The 15,984-nt window shown below is 36.0% G+C and overlaps 2 protein-coding genes across 3 annotated transcripts; one reads left to right on the top strand and one right to left on the bottom strand.

Moving 5' to 3' along the window:
• Positions 1 to 10: 10 nt before the first annotated feature.
• On the bottom strand, positions 11 to 2,172 carry LOC113059898 (telethonin-like). The gene is made up of 2 exons (XM_026228561.1): positions 1,827 to 2,172; positions 11 to 943 (listed from the first exon to the last, which is right to left on the bottom strand). The coding sequence occupies exons 1-2, from the start codon at positions 1,961 to 1,963 to the stop codon at positions 541 to 543; spliced, it is 540 nt and encodes a 179-aa protein (XP_026084346.1). The 5' UTR covers positions 1,964 to 2,172; the 3' UTR covers positions 11 to 540.
• Positions 2,173 to 6,410: 4,238 nt separating this feature from the next.
• On the top strand, positions 6,411 to 13,910 carry LOC113059896 (E3 ubiquitin-protein ligase RNF144B-like). 2 transcript variants are annotated; one of them, XM_026228559.1, is made up of 8 exons: positions 6,411 to 6,569; positions 8,736 to 8,905; positions 9,722 to 9,826; positions 10,998 to 11,058; positions 11,956 to 12,160; positions 12,241 to 12,385; positions 13,039 to 13,128; positions 13,309 to 13,910. In XM_026228559.1, the coding sequence occupies exons 2-8, from the start codon at positions 8,801 to 8,803 to the stop codon at positions 13,468 to 13,470; spliced, it is 873 nt and encodes a 290-aa protein (XP_026084344.1). In that variant the 5' UTR covers positions 6,411 to 6,569; positions 8,736 to 8,800; the 3' UTR covers positions 13,471 to 13,910. The 2 variants fall into 2 exon arrangements, with proteins under 2 accessions (XP_026084344.1, XP_026084345.1); XM_026228560.1 differs by lacking the exon at positions 6,411 to 6,569 and adding an exon at positions 8,440 to 8,522.
• Positions 13,911 to 15,984: the final 2,074 nt, after the last annotated feature.

Here is a 15,984-nt window from a genome sequence, read left to right on the forward strand (position 1 = left end):
TCGACTAAAGTTTTTTTTTTTTATTGTTTGCCATGATTTCATAAATGCATATAAATGAGATTTACAGTCAAGAAAGGGTTTATTTAAACAGTTATTTCCAAGAACTAGCTGTTTTGAACAGATGATGATGATTGCCCAGCAGAGATGTCTTTCCCAGTTCATTGTAAACCTACTGAGAAATAGATCAACAGCTCCTTTATAAACAAGTATAGATTAAAATAAAAAATGAAATGTATTTAAGAATATTCAGGTTTAAGACCATTACGAAGTATATTTTGTTTTGCAACGATTTGTACACTTTAGCCACATTTAGAAAATGAATAATGTTATTGTGTTAACACACCAATTGGCATTTATTGTAAATAAATACTTGAAGCACAGCATTTTCCTTTGATAAGATTTCCCTGCTAGTCTCAGCTGAAAACAAATTATGAGCACGTAGGTCTCTTGAAGGCTTTGGTATTTAAGTATGAGTGAGGTCACCCACTATACTTGTCATTGTATCCGTGTCAATGATGGCAGACAACTTTCATCAGCTCATCATTCTCTTCGCTGGTAGCTGAGTGTGTCTCGTGGTGGAGAGATGAGGCTGGACGCTCTGAAGTCTGGGCTCCTGGGTTGGATTACCATTGGCTTATGTTCGGTGATGGACGAGACCTCTCTCTTATTAAGGCAAACTCCATTCACACTAGTCTCAGAGTCCATGGTGGATTTTGTTCTGGAGGGAGAGGGCTCCCGGGTAATGTCAGGCTGTGTGACATCTCTGGGAACAAATATTGGTATTGGCAGTATGTTTCTGTAAGGTAGACAATATTCCTGCAGTGGCTCCCCATCTCTCCCCATTTGAATAGTTTGGTTTAGGAAGCGTCTGACTGTGAAATGAACCACCTGCTTGCTTTCATAGCTCTCCTTTCTCATCGAGTCCTTTTCAGCCAGTGTCATCCTGTGAAGCAGGACTTGTAAAAGTTAGTACAAAAGTAAATTCCATACATATATTTAAAGAAATTAATGCTTTTATTCAGTAAGGATGCATGAAATTGTTTAGAAGTGAGAGCAGAGACATTTATAATATAAAATGCACTTTTTAACATTCTATTTATCATAGAATCCTCCAAACTAAGAAATATTTCTTGAGCATCTAGTCAGCATATTAGAATGATTTCTGAAGGATCATGTGGCACTGACGACTGGAGTAATGCTGAAAATGTTAATTTAGAATAAATTACTTTTTATATTAAAATAGAAAATGGTTCACATTAGTATATTTCACAACATTAATGTTTTGACAGTACTTTTCATAAAAGTATGTTTCATTTTTATGTTCAGAGGTAGAAAATGGATAAACAGCTTGAATGAAATGCCCCTTTTTCGTTGATTGGTCAAGCAAAGATCAAATGTTGCCGTCATTACGTCTTCTTCAGGTCCATGCAACAGAAAAATAGTCCTCTGCTAGCTGCCATAGCCTAGTTAAAGCATTTATTGCAATAACAGTTAATCTCTTTCTCACGAAACAACCAGACAAACAAATGGCTTGACACAAACCGGACTGCAGCAGCGTCTAGACAGGGCTTACTTCTGTGTAGACAAAGGTGTCGTTTTCACATCTTTCTGTTTTCAATTTTAAATCAAAAAATGAACGAGCGCAACATACACGGACCTTCAAAGCACCATAAGAGTCAATAAAACGTGTGCACTACAGCTTGTGTAACTGTGATATAACTTGTGAACAATAAAAGCATTTAAAAAAACATTTAATTTTGGGGTGAAGTATTCCTTTAAAGCCTTAATGTCTGCAAATACAACACATAGCAAACAAAAATGCATACTTGTATTCTGGTCTTGTCTCCATCAGCAGGTCTAACCAGGTGGCCTCATATGATTCTCTGGCAATCTCATCAGTCTCCTGAAAATCACTGTAGGAGTTCAGCAGATATGACCTGGGCTTCCTGCTCAGGCAATTCATCTCATCTAGCGACTTGTCAAAAATTAAAACCGGATAAGAAAGTTATCAGTCAGATCTACTGATAAAGGCTGCTGCTTCCCTCCTGTGCCTGTTCCTGTGTCTTATAAATAGCGTTCGTTACTATTTTTACTCCCTGCCATCAACCCCAAAAGAGCCTCTTCAGATTGGTGTAGTTTGACGAGGTGGGGAAATGACTAATCCTGCGACCATTTAACTGATACGCAAGACTCACAGCTTCACCAGGAGGTCAACAGTGTCACACGACCTATCTGATCTTAGATTTCCTGTTGTGTGTGCGTCAAAACATTATGGTTATTGCTGATAGCAACACAACTAGATGCTGACTGTCATGGTACCATGACCTAAAAATGTTAACATTAAATGCAATATTCACTATATATGTGGTGTACAGGTTGAAGCAAAGTAACCTTTTAAAGTCCACACTAAGCATCCGCAATGTTCTTAAAACATAAAAATAGAAAAAGGTGCTGATATCTCTGACAATCATTTGATGTTTAAGGGTCCTTGTTGTCTCTCTCACTTGTCAGCACCTGTGCAGAAGCCTCATAGCAGTATTATCTCACACCGTGGCATTTAGAGCAGCATGTCAAACTCAATCCATTCTGTCTGATTGATGCGGGACGACTGTTAAATTTGGCCTCAACATGCATCATCCTGACATACAAAATTTTAAATCAACTGTATGTAGTTTTGTGGATTTTTGCGACTTTGGAGCAGTGAAGTAATTCAATTGCAAACAATACTGTTGTAACTACAGTGGATAAGCTGTACATGTGCATTTGTTGCTACCATAAAGCAATTTGTAATTTTTGCAAAATTTTATATAAAAATATAAAAACAAAAAACTCTTCAAGCTTCAACCTTACTGTTAAAAACAAAGTCAGATCGCATGACACCCATCACTTCATACTTGTCATATTTCAAAAGAGATGCCATTAAACAAGTAAATATTTGTAAAATGGCATCTTTTTCCAAGTAAAAGCCAATATCCATGAATATCATTGATAAATAATTTTCCCTTTCTGGGACTAAAATGAGTAATTATACATAAAAAATTAAACTAACTAACAAATAATAAATAAATATTTTGTATATAATTATTAATTTGTATTAAAAATACATTTCTTTTGTGCAATCTGGTAGTATTAATTATAAACAAATAATTAAATGAACAAACAAACTAATAATAATTAAATATTTTGTATCGACTTGTATTAAAATTATTATTTTTTGTGCAATCTGGTAGTATGTTTTTTTATTTATTATTTTTTTACAATCATTATTTATCTATAAATATTGTTCTTTTTCTGAGAGTAAAATAATGAACACACACAAAACCATCACAAGTAAAAAATCCAGAATGTATTAGCAAAATGAGAATCTGGATGTAAAATGTGTCTTATTGTCATGGAATAATGTCACAAGATTGTCTGTGATTGTGCCGTGTGTATTGTTAATGCTGTATTATTACAGTGCTCGGGTGGTCTAGCAGCTGACATATTACAGTTCACTGATTAACTGATATAGAAAATGTACTAAAGTACCGAAATCAGACTTAGTAACAATGCTCCAAAGAGCACTGAGACCACATTTCAGCTGGTTTGTCCCTGAACCTGACAGAGGCATTAGGCAAAATTGCATGCAGGTTTAGAAGACTGAATGGTGCCAACATCCTTTTAAAGCCTAGAGTGGAATGTTGACTGAGAAATGCCAGCGATGCACTGAACGCAAGGTGCAGCATCAGGTTTCTGTGGCCTGAGCCAAACCAAAGCACTCGTCTTCAACGCATGCACCAGCAACAGCCAGTTTCCCCTGTAATGAGAGCCTTACGGCAACTACAGCTGCAATACCTGCACAGCATGATGGATGAGAATGCCCCTCAAACACAAAGACACTCAAACTGATCATAGACTTATATTGAGCTAATATAAGGTTGCTCTCATAAAGGCACATGGAAGAAAATACAAGCTTCTCTCATAAGATTTTTTCATAATGGTTTTTATGTGAACCCATTTTTTTTCTTTGATAATTTAATAATCCATTAGACTTGGATCTGAGGGTGAGTACTGGAGAGTAAATTGGTTGTAATGGAATGTTATGAATATATGAATGTCAAGCGCATGATCTAGAATACATTATGTCGCCTGGTGATGTGATATTAGCACATCAGCAGGGAATAATGTTCCTCTGGCTCAGTGATAGAGTATTGCATTAGCAGCCCAAAAGGTTTTGGATTTGTTTCCCAGGTAAAATGTATAGCCGGAATGCACTGTAAGCTGCTTTGGATAAAATTGGCTGCTAAATGTAATGTAAATGAGCAAGTTTCTTGTTATTAGTCGTCATATCTGCTTCAGTGAGAGGAGGAAAGGCCTCAAAACAGCTTGGGTATCTTTCTTAAATCAGGGTTTGAATATGTAATATTTAGATTGTAATATATATATAATCATGACAGCTCAGAAGATTTGAGCATGGTTATGGATATGACAATATTAACGTATTTGGTCTTGGAGGAAAAGATCTGCAATATTGCTGCTGCTGCTGTTGGTTATTGCTGTAGTTGTAGATTATTGCTGCAGAAGTACAGGAACTTGCTAGTGCCAATGCATACAGCGATTTAAGACATACAGGTGCATGTCAATAAATTAGAATGTTGTGAAAAAGTTCATTTCAGTACTTCAACTCAAATTGTGAAACTTGTGTATTAAATAAATTTTAAATATTGTTTAAATATTTGGTTCTTTTAATTGTGATTTTGGCTCACATTTAACAAAAACCCACCAATACTTCATAAGACCAATAAAAAAAAAAGAAAAAAAAAAATTAGTGAATTGTCGGCCTTCTGGAAGGTATGTTCAGTTAGTGTACATGTATTCAATGCATGGTAAGGGCTCCTATTGCTTTAATTTCTGCCTCAATTCGGCGTGGCATGGAGTGGATCAGTTTGTGGCACTGCTGAGGTGGTCTGGAAGACCAGGTTTCTTTGACAGTGGCCTTCAGCTCATCTGCATTTTTTGGTTTCTTGTTTCTCATTGTTTAAGATTCTCTCTGGGGTTCAGGTCTGGTGAGTTTGCTGGCCAGTCAAGCACGCCAACACCATGGTTATGAATACAACTTTTGGTGCTTTTGGCAGTGTGGGCAGTTGCCGAAAACCTGCTGGAAAATGAAATCAGCATCTTCAAAAAGCTGGTCAGCAGAAAGAAGCATGTAGTGCTCCAAGATTTCTTGGTAAACAGGTGCAATGACTTTGGTTTTCAAAAAACACAATGGATCAACACCTGCAGATGACATTGCACCCCAACACATCACAGACTGTGGAAACTTAACACTGGACTTCAAGCAACTTGGGCTATGAGCTTCTCCACCCTTCCTCCAGACTCTAGGACCTTGGTTTCCAAATGAAATACAAAACTTACTCTCATCTGAAAAGATGACTTTGGACCACTGGGCAACAGTCCAGTTCTTCTTCTCCTTAGCCCAGGTAAGATGCCTCTGATGTTGTCTGTGATTCAGCAAATTCCCTGACACGTCTGTGTGTGGTGGCTCTTGATGGCTCCGCCCCAGCCTCAGTCCATTCCTTGTGAAGTTCACTCAAATTCTTGAATCGATTTAGCTTGACAATCCTCATAAGGCTGCGGTTCTCTCGGTTGGTTTTTCCTCCAGACTTTTCCTTCCACTCAACTTTTTGTTAACATGCATGGATACAGCACTCTGTGCACAGCCAGCTTCTTTGGCAATGAATGTTTGTCAGATCAGCAGTCTTCCCCATGATTGTGTGGCCACTCAGAGACCATTTTGAAGACTCAAGAAACCTTTGCAGCTGTTAAGAGTTGATTAGCTGATTGGCATGTCACCATATTCTAATTTGTTGAGATAGTGAATTGGTGGGTTTTTGTTAAATGTGAGCCAAAATCATCACAATTAACCAAAGACTTAAACTACTTCAGTCTGTGTGCATTTAATTAATTAATTAATTTTATTAATTGCTGAAATAAATTAAGTTTTCCTCGACATTCTAATTTATTGAGATGCACCTGTACTGCTGCTGCAGAAATAGCATATAAAAAAACACATGGCCGATCTATACAGGTGGAGCTGGGGAAGGTGGAGGGTTTCGGAGAAACTCTGAAAAGTGACCTGCAGGCATCTCTAGTGAAGGCTTGCCAGCCATATAAATGCAAGGCAGTAAGCTCATTGGCTGCATATGCAGCATGAACCAATCAGTTGTTTAACTCTGAATATCATCAGTTACTTTAACCATCATCAGCCTACGCATATATATATATATATATATATATATATATATATATATATATATATATATATATATATATATATATATATATATATAACATTTTTATTATTAACTTCCAAGCACAATTTGAGAATATTCGAAAGATGATTGAAAGAGTTAACGTTGAACGTCAGTGGGAGGAGAAAACAGGAAGTGGCCAAACCCTTTAACACAGTCCGATAACTTCACACGCAAACTGTGCAACATGACGGGCGTGTAACTTACGGCTCCTCTTCATTATCGAGGTGGGAGTGCGGGGATGTAAACCAGACTGTCTGAAGAACTGCGGTCTAGGTAGGAAACACATTAAGTTTTAAAGCACTACCTGGTCTGTATTTGAGCTGATTTGTTATGTGGGAGCTGCAGTGTGTTTGCATGAAAATTAAGTACATCAAATGTGTATTTTATGCCCGAAAGTAACCGTACTACAGTTACAGTAACACTGACATTAATTAGCAGAATAGTTGTTTGTTATTAGCGGAAAAAATCTCTACGACGTCACAACGGACAATGGACTACTGAACTGAAAACTACTGTACTGCATACTGCGTAGTATGTGCTGCCCATTACTTTTTACGATAGAGAGAAAGTAGTTTGCTACTGCTACTCGTTTACACAGAGTAAATACAGTAGATGTATTGTAATACAGCTTGTGTAAAAATGTCTTAATTTAAGTGAATCAAGCAGGATATATTAAAATGTACAGTTTTTTTTCTCGTCATATCAAATGTATTGCATTGTAGGATGCCTAACATGGACTCTCTCCAAATATTATTATATTTGGATTAATTTTTACACCCAAGATTCTGAAGTGCGCATCCAATAGACTCTTACAGTAAGTATCCCATTAGGCCACAGGAGAGGAGTCATGAATTTACATTTATATTTATCTATTTAGCAGACGCGTTTATCCAAAGAGACCCTCAAAAGGGAAACACAAGCCAATTTGTCAAGAAGCCAATAATATTTTTAATATACAGTGCCAGGTTTATTAATTTTCTAACTAGATTAGGAAAAGTGAAGATTTCAGTAAAGCAGTGTGACAGATGCTGTAGTAGTACATACGAATTGCGTTCTTCTTACTACACACATGCACAAAAAAGTACAGTATGCAGTTTGGGACACAGCTATAGTATTTATCAGTGTTTCTTCCTGAGTTTCATTGCTTACAAACCTTACATTCCATGCATTATTTTGATCTAGATTAAAATGATTAAATCAGCTGTCTTTTTATTATTATTATTATTATTATTATTATTATTACAGTTTATATTGTTTTGACCAAGTTGTTTACTAAAAACTATTTTCGGTTCCCCATTTGGGAAGATTTTACTGCACCATCATATTAATAATTGTTGGGAAGAGCCATGTGGTTCACTTCCCTGTGCACAAAACCAAAGTATATGTAAATAATGTTCAATGCTGAGAAATGCCAGTGAGCTCACCTAGATTTACAGAGTGACCCACTTTATGAGATTTAACCAATTATGTTTTTGGGCTGATCAATAGTGATTCAGGACATTAATCATAGTCCTGCCAGACATTGATTCAGCACATTTCCTAATTATTAAATACCATTTGTTCCTGATCCTTTATTCTTTGGTTTGGGATTCTTTTTTTCTTTTTGCAATTATTTATATACACACACACACACACACAAGCTGATTGAGCACATTTCCTAATACCATTTTCTTCCTAGATCTTTATTGCTGTTCGGTCACGAGGGTTGAAACTCCAAAAACAGTGCAAACTCTCTGTCAAAATTACAATGACATGGCAGGAAAAAAAAACCTTGCAAGTGTCAGTGAACGACGCACGTGTCTTGCCAATCAATACTGACTGGGGAGACAGTGGACATTTAGGGCAGTGACGTTATCCACATTGATTGTGACAGAGGAAACATAAATGCAAAGAGCACGAATGTGCCATGGATAAAAATGTCACGATTCTATCCACCTCATGCTTTCATCCCATTCACCGTTCTTCAGACCTGTCGAGGCAGGCAGGGCCCTCTAATCTAGCTTTATCCTGGATTATGTTATTATGACTTCTTCCCGTTTGGGATTCGGTCGCTATGCGGGACAGGAATGTTGACTAGAAGACTTCAATCTGGAATCTAGATCTCTTGTTCTTCCGGATCGACTCGTTTGTAGTCTCATTAAAAGGCAGGCTGAGCAGGTTTTGAGGCGGTGTTTACAACACAAATGAGATTAGACAGTCAGCTAATAGCACAGCTTCCCACTAACAGTGAGTTTTGACCGTTTTTAAATGTTTCTGTGCGGTCTGCATGTGATTCTAGCCAAAACTGACTTCAGACGGATCCATTAACGTTTCTGCTGAAGAGTTTTTTTTCCGTTATTACTCAATTGCAGTGCGTAACCTGCGTTTTGTAACCTTTCTGATGTTAGAACTTAAACGTTGCAATCTATCCAGCTCAGCTTGGTTTGTTCCTCTCTTTAGAAGCATGGACGACGAAACTTCACTGTTTCTGAAGTTTAAGGACTAAACACCAACAGGAGGCAGGCATGGAGGCAGAAAAAGCCATGATCCACTGTAAACTCTGCCTGAGCGACTGTCCTGAACTGGACACCAGCACGTTGCAGTCCTGTAACTGTGTTTTCTGTGTGCAGGTAAGAGCGTTGCTGAATAGATCTATATTTATCTTAAAAACTGAAATGTGTTGTAATGCGAGTTGCTATTACATACATTACATTAGTACTAGTAATACACAAATGTCTTGCCATAAGCAGGTGTTTATCTCTAGCTGTGGTATGGTTTATTAGCACAAGGTTGGTGTCAAACAAATATATTAAACAAAGCACAATAGTTTCAGTCTCGCTGAGCTGGGGATATATCTTTCACATGCCATCTAAGATTAGCCAAATCTAGCCTATTCTTCTGAATCAAATCTTGTGGGTCAGATTTACAATTCATTTTGCCTTTTTTTTTTAATGCTTTTTAAGCTGAAGTGTGGCATTTTTTTTTTAAGTTTTAAACACTTTCTTCTATTGTACTCTAACATTCATTCAACAATTGCTTCCACTGCAAAGCATACATTTTGCTAGTAGAATATCAAAACTGTTTCATTCTGGACATTGATCATCTTGACTAGGGATATTATAGTTAGGCTAATGAAAACTAAAAGCATAAAAAAATAAAAGTCAAGCTTAGTTTAATTCAGCTAGTTGCCAAGGCAATATTTTCGTTTTTATTTAACTGGTTTTACTTTCATAACTAAGATAAAACCTGAAATAATTATGAAAAACTATATTGACATTTTTTAATTGACAGAAAAGTAATAAAAATGGCAAAGACAATATGACTAAATTTGTAATGTAAATGAAAATAGAAAATATTAACAAAAAACTATAATAGTCTCTTGTGATAACAAACACACACACACACACACACACTGCACAAAAGTCCCAGCTCTGTTGTGTTTGCAGTGTTTAAGGCAGTATGTCCAGCTGGCTATTCAGGGCGGCGCGGGCAGTGCCATCACCTGCCCTGATCCGGCCTGCAAGAACACCGGAACCCTGCTGGATTCTGAGGTACGTTTGTCTGTCTCGCTCACTTCGCTCTCGGTTCTTCTTTTTTCAGTCAACAAAAGTTTCTGGTTCTGCAGATCACGCTACAAATATTGAGTGCACAAACAAATCCTTCCACTACCTAACACCTAGGCAGCATGTATTTGATTAGAAATACAACTAAAACAGTAAAATTGTGAAATATTAATACAATTTAAAATAAAAAAAATTACGTTAAAATGTAAATTATTCCTGTGTTGCAAAGCTGAATTTTGAGCATCATTACTCCAGTCTTCAGTGTCACATGATCCTTCAGAAATCATTTTAATATACTGATTTACTGCTCAAGAAACATTCACAGAAACATTATTATTATCAATGTGGAAAACAGTTGTGCTGCTTAATATTTTGTGGAAACTTATGCATTTTGCAGGATTTTTTGATGAATAGAAAGTTGAAAAGAACAGTATTTCTGTGAAACATTTCACATTTTCATCAATTAAATGAATCCTAACTGAATAAAAGTATTGATTTCTAAAAAAAAAAATGACCTCAAAACTTTTGAACAGTAGTGTAAATTAACAGAGTTTTGGAGCCTTAAGCTTAGAAACCTCATAACAATGCCATGGCAAATGAATTGGATCAAAAGTGAAAACCAAATATATTTACTTTGATGTAATTTGTCGGGGTTTTTCTGGGTCCTGCAGCCTAAATGTTCATTTTGCTTTTGGTTTCCACAGCATTAATCTCAACAAGAACACAATGGCTTTATTTATCACAAATGTTTTTCATCAGTCGAATGTTTCCCAGCATTTTTTTCCTCTCATGAGATTAATCAACCTACTTTGTGAACTAATGCATCATAAATCAAAGCACAGTCATATAAATCCTACCTGGTGTCATGACTCTGGTCTTTGGAAAACTTTATGACACTCAGATGTTTCATGTATTTTATTTTTTTACCTCTTTTGTATTATTTCAGTGTTTTCTTGTGATATAATAAACATTCCCAATTATATGTATTATGTAGATGTGTGATAAGCAGGATCATGTGCCTACATCTGGATTTATTCTGCAATGTTTACCAGTTACTCTCCTACACAAGATCTGATTTTTTTTTTACCTGATGTGCTGTTTATCATGATATGCTGTTCCAAAATGACCTGAATATGAAATCATATCCTTCTTTGTACAGCTGGCCTCGTTTGCCCCCAGCGATCAGTTTGAGCTCTATCTGCGGCTCAGATTTGAAAGAGGTACGTGCTTTTCCTGCTTCATGGATGTATGCATGTATTTATGTATCGCTTCCCGTAATAACTCATGAAGAACAGTGTTACTGTAACCATCACTGAAAATCAATGAATGTGAAAGGCAGGAACAAACAGTTTTAGTTAAGCGTTTGAGTTATAAAGGTTTTAAAGCATACTTTTAGGTTTATTAGACCGTTTATGGCAGTAAGTGGTTATTACTGATTTTAGCTATACTGTGTTATTTCTATCTCTAGTTTAAAATATAGGCTAGCAATTGAAAATCAACCAAAACTGATCAGATCTCTTAGACTATGATCTGTCCTGTGGAACAAGATTCAGTTCAGATTCAGAGGAAACCCAGGTAATTTAATTTAAACACTAAAATTTAAACTGAAAATTATTTTAATAAAAATAAACAAAAAATATCTTTGGATTGTGGGAAATCGCTGCAAGAGAAGGATGCATCTTTGCTGCGTTTAAAAAAAAAAAAAAAAAAACAGATGAATGCATCTTACACAAGATATTACTCAAACACTGCATTTAAACATGACTTGATAGTTTGATATAGATGTCTGTCTATACTGTCTGCAAATGCAAACATTGCATTTTCTGATTTTCTTCTCCCACTGCCTCTGTCTGCATCTGAACTGCTCCCAACATGCTAGGAATCGTCTAGATTGTCTGTAGTGTCAGAGCAAACTGTGACGTTAGTATTCGCTAAAGTCTTTCCGAGACTGCAAGAACGTCCCGGATTTGTCACTGTTAACAGTAAACCGCAGTGAAAAAATGTCAATGAGGAAGTGAAATTTGCAATAAAATGAATTGGCGTTGCCTAATCTTTTTTTTTTTTAGCTTCAAATGTATTTTTTCACCTCAATCTTTGTTTCGTTTTTTTTTTTTTAGGAGTTCAGTTAGACCCCAGTAAGGCTTGGTGTCCCAAGCTGGACTGTCAGGCCGTGTGCAGTGTGACACCCGGAACCGAAGGCAAACCGGTTCCTGTGCCCTGCCCCACGTGCCATGCTGTCTTCTGTTGCGACTGCAGAAGCCTCTGGATAGATGGACACTCCTGCTCCCAGCACCAGCCACTGATGGCACCATCAGCAGACAGGTCAGTGTGACCGAACAACTGTTCATCATTCAGTTCCATAACACGGCCCTCTAAACGTGCTCTGTGTGTCGTCTCTGCAGTGCACTGAGCAGCGCTGATACTGATGCAGCCATTAAACGGTGTCCAGTGTGTGGCGTCTACATAGAGCGCAATCAGGGCTGTGCGCAGATGCTCTGCAAGAGCTGCAAACACACCTTCTGCTGGTACTGCCTTCAGAATCTGGATGTGAGTAGATTTGAACATAGTACCATGATTAAATCATGATATTAGAAGCAGTATAAATTGCACATGTTCTACGGGCACACCTTGTTTTTTTTTAGACATGACATTATAAATAGTTATTATTATTTTTATTATTATTATTCCTACTACTACTACTACAATAATTTAAATTTAAAACCAATGTATATCAATATCACAAGTATCTATTATATGAATAATAAAAGATATTTCATTTATATTATATAAACATTTATTTTATTATACTACTATTACTACTACTAAGAAAATTCAATTATTTTTCTATTAATTAAATTTTTATATAATATTAACATAACAGCAACAACAATTTTCAATTTTAATAATTTTATTATTATTATTATTTAAAATGAAAACATTTATTTTTTCAATTGAAAATAAAAAATTATGAAATATAAGTATCTATTGATAATAATAATCAATTTAAATATTTTATTAAATTTCAATAATAATAATAATAATGTATATAAATTATTAATTCAATTTTAATATAATATTATTATTTAAAAAACAATTATCATTATTATTCTTATTGTTGTGTTATTATACACTCTTTTACTATATCTTTCTTTGTTGTGACATTTATTATTTTTACATAAAAAAATTTCCTTGCGTTACAGGGTGATATATTTCTGAGACATTATGATAAAGGACCATGCCGAAACAAGCTGGGGCACTCCAGAGCTTCTGTCATGTGGAACAGGACACAGGTTAGCTGGAATGCCAGTTTTTTTATGATGTCAGACATTTACTAATTTCCGTTTTTCTCATTTTTATCGCCAAAGTTGGACTGTTACTATCATGAAGTTAGATGAATCTACTCGCATGCAGTAAGATCCTGGTTGACCTCCTACTCAGACCTCTTGTCTTTGTGTTGTGGTGGTGTTTAGGTGGTCGGTATACTGGTGGGCGTCAGCATCATCGTGCTCGTGACATCACCACTGCTGCTGCTGGCCTCTCCCTGCATCCTGTGCTGCTTGTGCAAACGCTGCCAGGCCAAGAAGACTAAGAAAAAGAAGAAAGACAAAAAGCCACCAGATTCCACCGCATAGGAGAACTCTTAACAAGTATAGCATCTTCCACATGCCAATCCTTAGTCTCACTGGCCAGGTGCACAAGTGCCTCATTCTTAGTGCCTGGGTAAATTCGGTGGATTTATTTTGCCTTCAAGTGCAATGGAATGGGAAGAAAAAGCATGTTGTAAAGGAATGGCCCTTTCTCCACCAAGCCAAAGCATTCGTTCATGTGTGCTATAGAGGCTACATTCTAAAAATATTCATGAACTGTAGCAATGGGTTAAACTTTTTTTGTTTTGTTTTTATGTAGCGTTTCAGACCAAAGACCCTGCTGTTTTTTCTTGTGTACTAATAATGTGTAAATACTGTATTTATGAATCTGGGTACTGTCCTGTGCTTTTTAAATTTGTTGATTTTTCTGCATCAGATATTTTATAACTACATTACAATAAACTAAACACCTTAAGTAAAAGTGACTAGTTTCTATTTGTCCTCATGCCAAAATGGTTAGAAAAGCGTAACATTTTCGTAGCATTAACATAAAAATAAACAAATTACACATAGTTAACAACTGAGGCTGGTTTCCCTCTTTGACATTTTGGTGCAATTATTTTCTGTTTCAGAGCTCATACTCTAGTAAAACAGCATGAAAATGAAGTATTTCTCACACGGAAAACAGCTGTTGTATTGCACTGTATTTCACAACCAGCTGGGGAAATTTACAATAGAATTTCTGCTTCATAGTGAATATTACTGGTTGTTAAAACTTGTTCCTGTTTACTAATTTTTAAAAATAATTAAATGTAAAATACTTTCATTTTCATTTAAGTGTACAATGCATTCATTTTATACTTGAGGTCTAGTTTAAAAAAAATTGTTAAATCTGAAAAAGCCGTTATGAGAAATTAGTGGGTAAAGAGAGGAGAGAGAGTCACCGTGTGGGTTACAGGCTGAACTGCAGACATTGATTTGTTTCTAATTTACAAAACAAGAATTATTCAAAATAAGGTGAGCAAGACGAACATCAGTTTTAAAAGAATGCTGAATATTTTGTTATTTTCTTGAAATTATGTTCATGTTTTTATTATTTTTTTATAAGGACAATGAAGTCTATTTTTTTTACTGTCATTACTTATAATGCAATACACAGTTTTTTTATATTAAAATGTATTATTTCTCAGTGTTGATTATCATTAGATGAATATTTGCTATATTATTATTTCAATAATAATAATAAATTAAAGGTAATACAACAAAATGTATATAACAACTCTGCAAGCATGCCTTTGTTGGAACCTTAAAAAACAGGATTACCCTTGTTTTATGGTGTGAGGTCAATGTTTTCTTTTATCTTCATGACATCATGCCATAAGCTCTTGTTTTAAAGTGGCGTTTGTTTTTATTAGTCATGAGTTAAATTGAGTTTTTTGGTCTTGGTTATCTCAGTGTGTGATCAGCTGGGGGTGAGGGTGTCATATTTTGAACGTATTAAAATAATATTTCATTATTATTTTAATATTTATTATTATTTATATAAAGTATTTTATATTTATTGTCCCCAATGTATAGGCATAAATATATTTTTACCCTTTTTTAATACAACGTGCACTTTTAAGACTATGTTGAACAACGCTCTTTACTCGCAACATCTGCCAAAACGCAACCTCTCTGTGACATCACATCATACTGCAGTCTATTCGCCAACCAGCAGCCTAGGATGGGCCAATGGCCAGATAGCGTGAGCTCTGCTCACCAAATACTCACTTCTGATTGGTTCGTTCTAAAGCGAGGAGGCGGGACGCTGCTGCCTACAAACTGCAAGAAGATCCGCGCCCTCATTATCATAAATTATTCAGCATCACCTAGAAGCGTCGCACCAGCTCGAGTGCACTGATGTGCTGGGTATTATACGTACTTTTTATTTATGATTATTTATAATAAGAGGCTTTTCACTGAATTCATTACCTAAAATATTTAGAAAAACGTAAAAACGATATATTTTTCTCACAGTTTTTGTATGGAACAATAACTCAAAAGTCTGATCACCTGGTCACCTGTGCTTGTCTTTCGAGACTGCTGTTGACATTTTTCTCTTATTATTATTATAATATTTTTTTGTTTTGATATCTGAACTGAGTTTCGACATGTGGACCTTTCTTGGAATTGCAAGTTTCACATATATCTATAAGAAATGCGATGCCCTGGTGAGTGACGCGCCCAGAGAGCTGCTGCTGGCCGCGGTGCTGTGCGTGTCCGTGGGGCTGATAGTCACGTGTCTCGGCTTTCGTGGACAGACGCTCAAAACGCCTCAATTTGTCCAGATTCCTCTCAACCTCTTGACTTCCTTTCCTCCGACCAAAAAACTCTTCTCCAAGTCCACTACAGACTGTGGCAGTCTCATTTCTAAGAAGGTGAGATAATGTTTTTGTCTTTGCTTTTGTTTTTCTATATAGTTAGTTGCATTTAGTTTCCATGTAGACTATTTTAAGCTGTTAAAATGATCACTGGAAGTATGTTCAACAACTCGGTGTCAATCATTACATACAGCAC

The sequence above is a fragment of the Carassius auratus genome, chromosome 41 (assembly GCF_003368295.1).
Source record: "Carassius auratus strain Wakin chromosome 41, ASM336829v1, whole genome shotgun sequence".
NCBI classification, from domain to species: domain Eukaryota; kingdom Metazoa; phylum Chordata; class Actinopteri; order Cypriniformes; family Cyprinidae; genus Carassius; species Carassius auratus.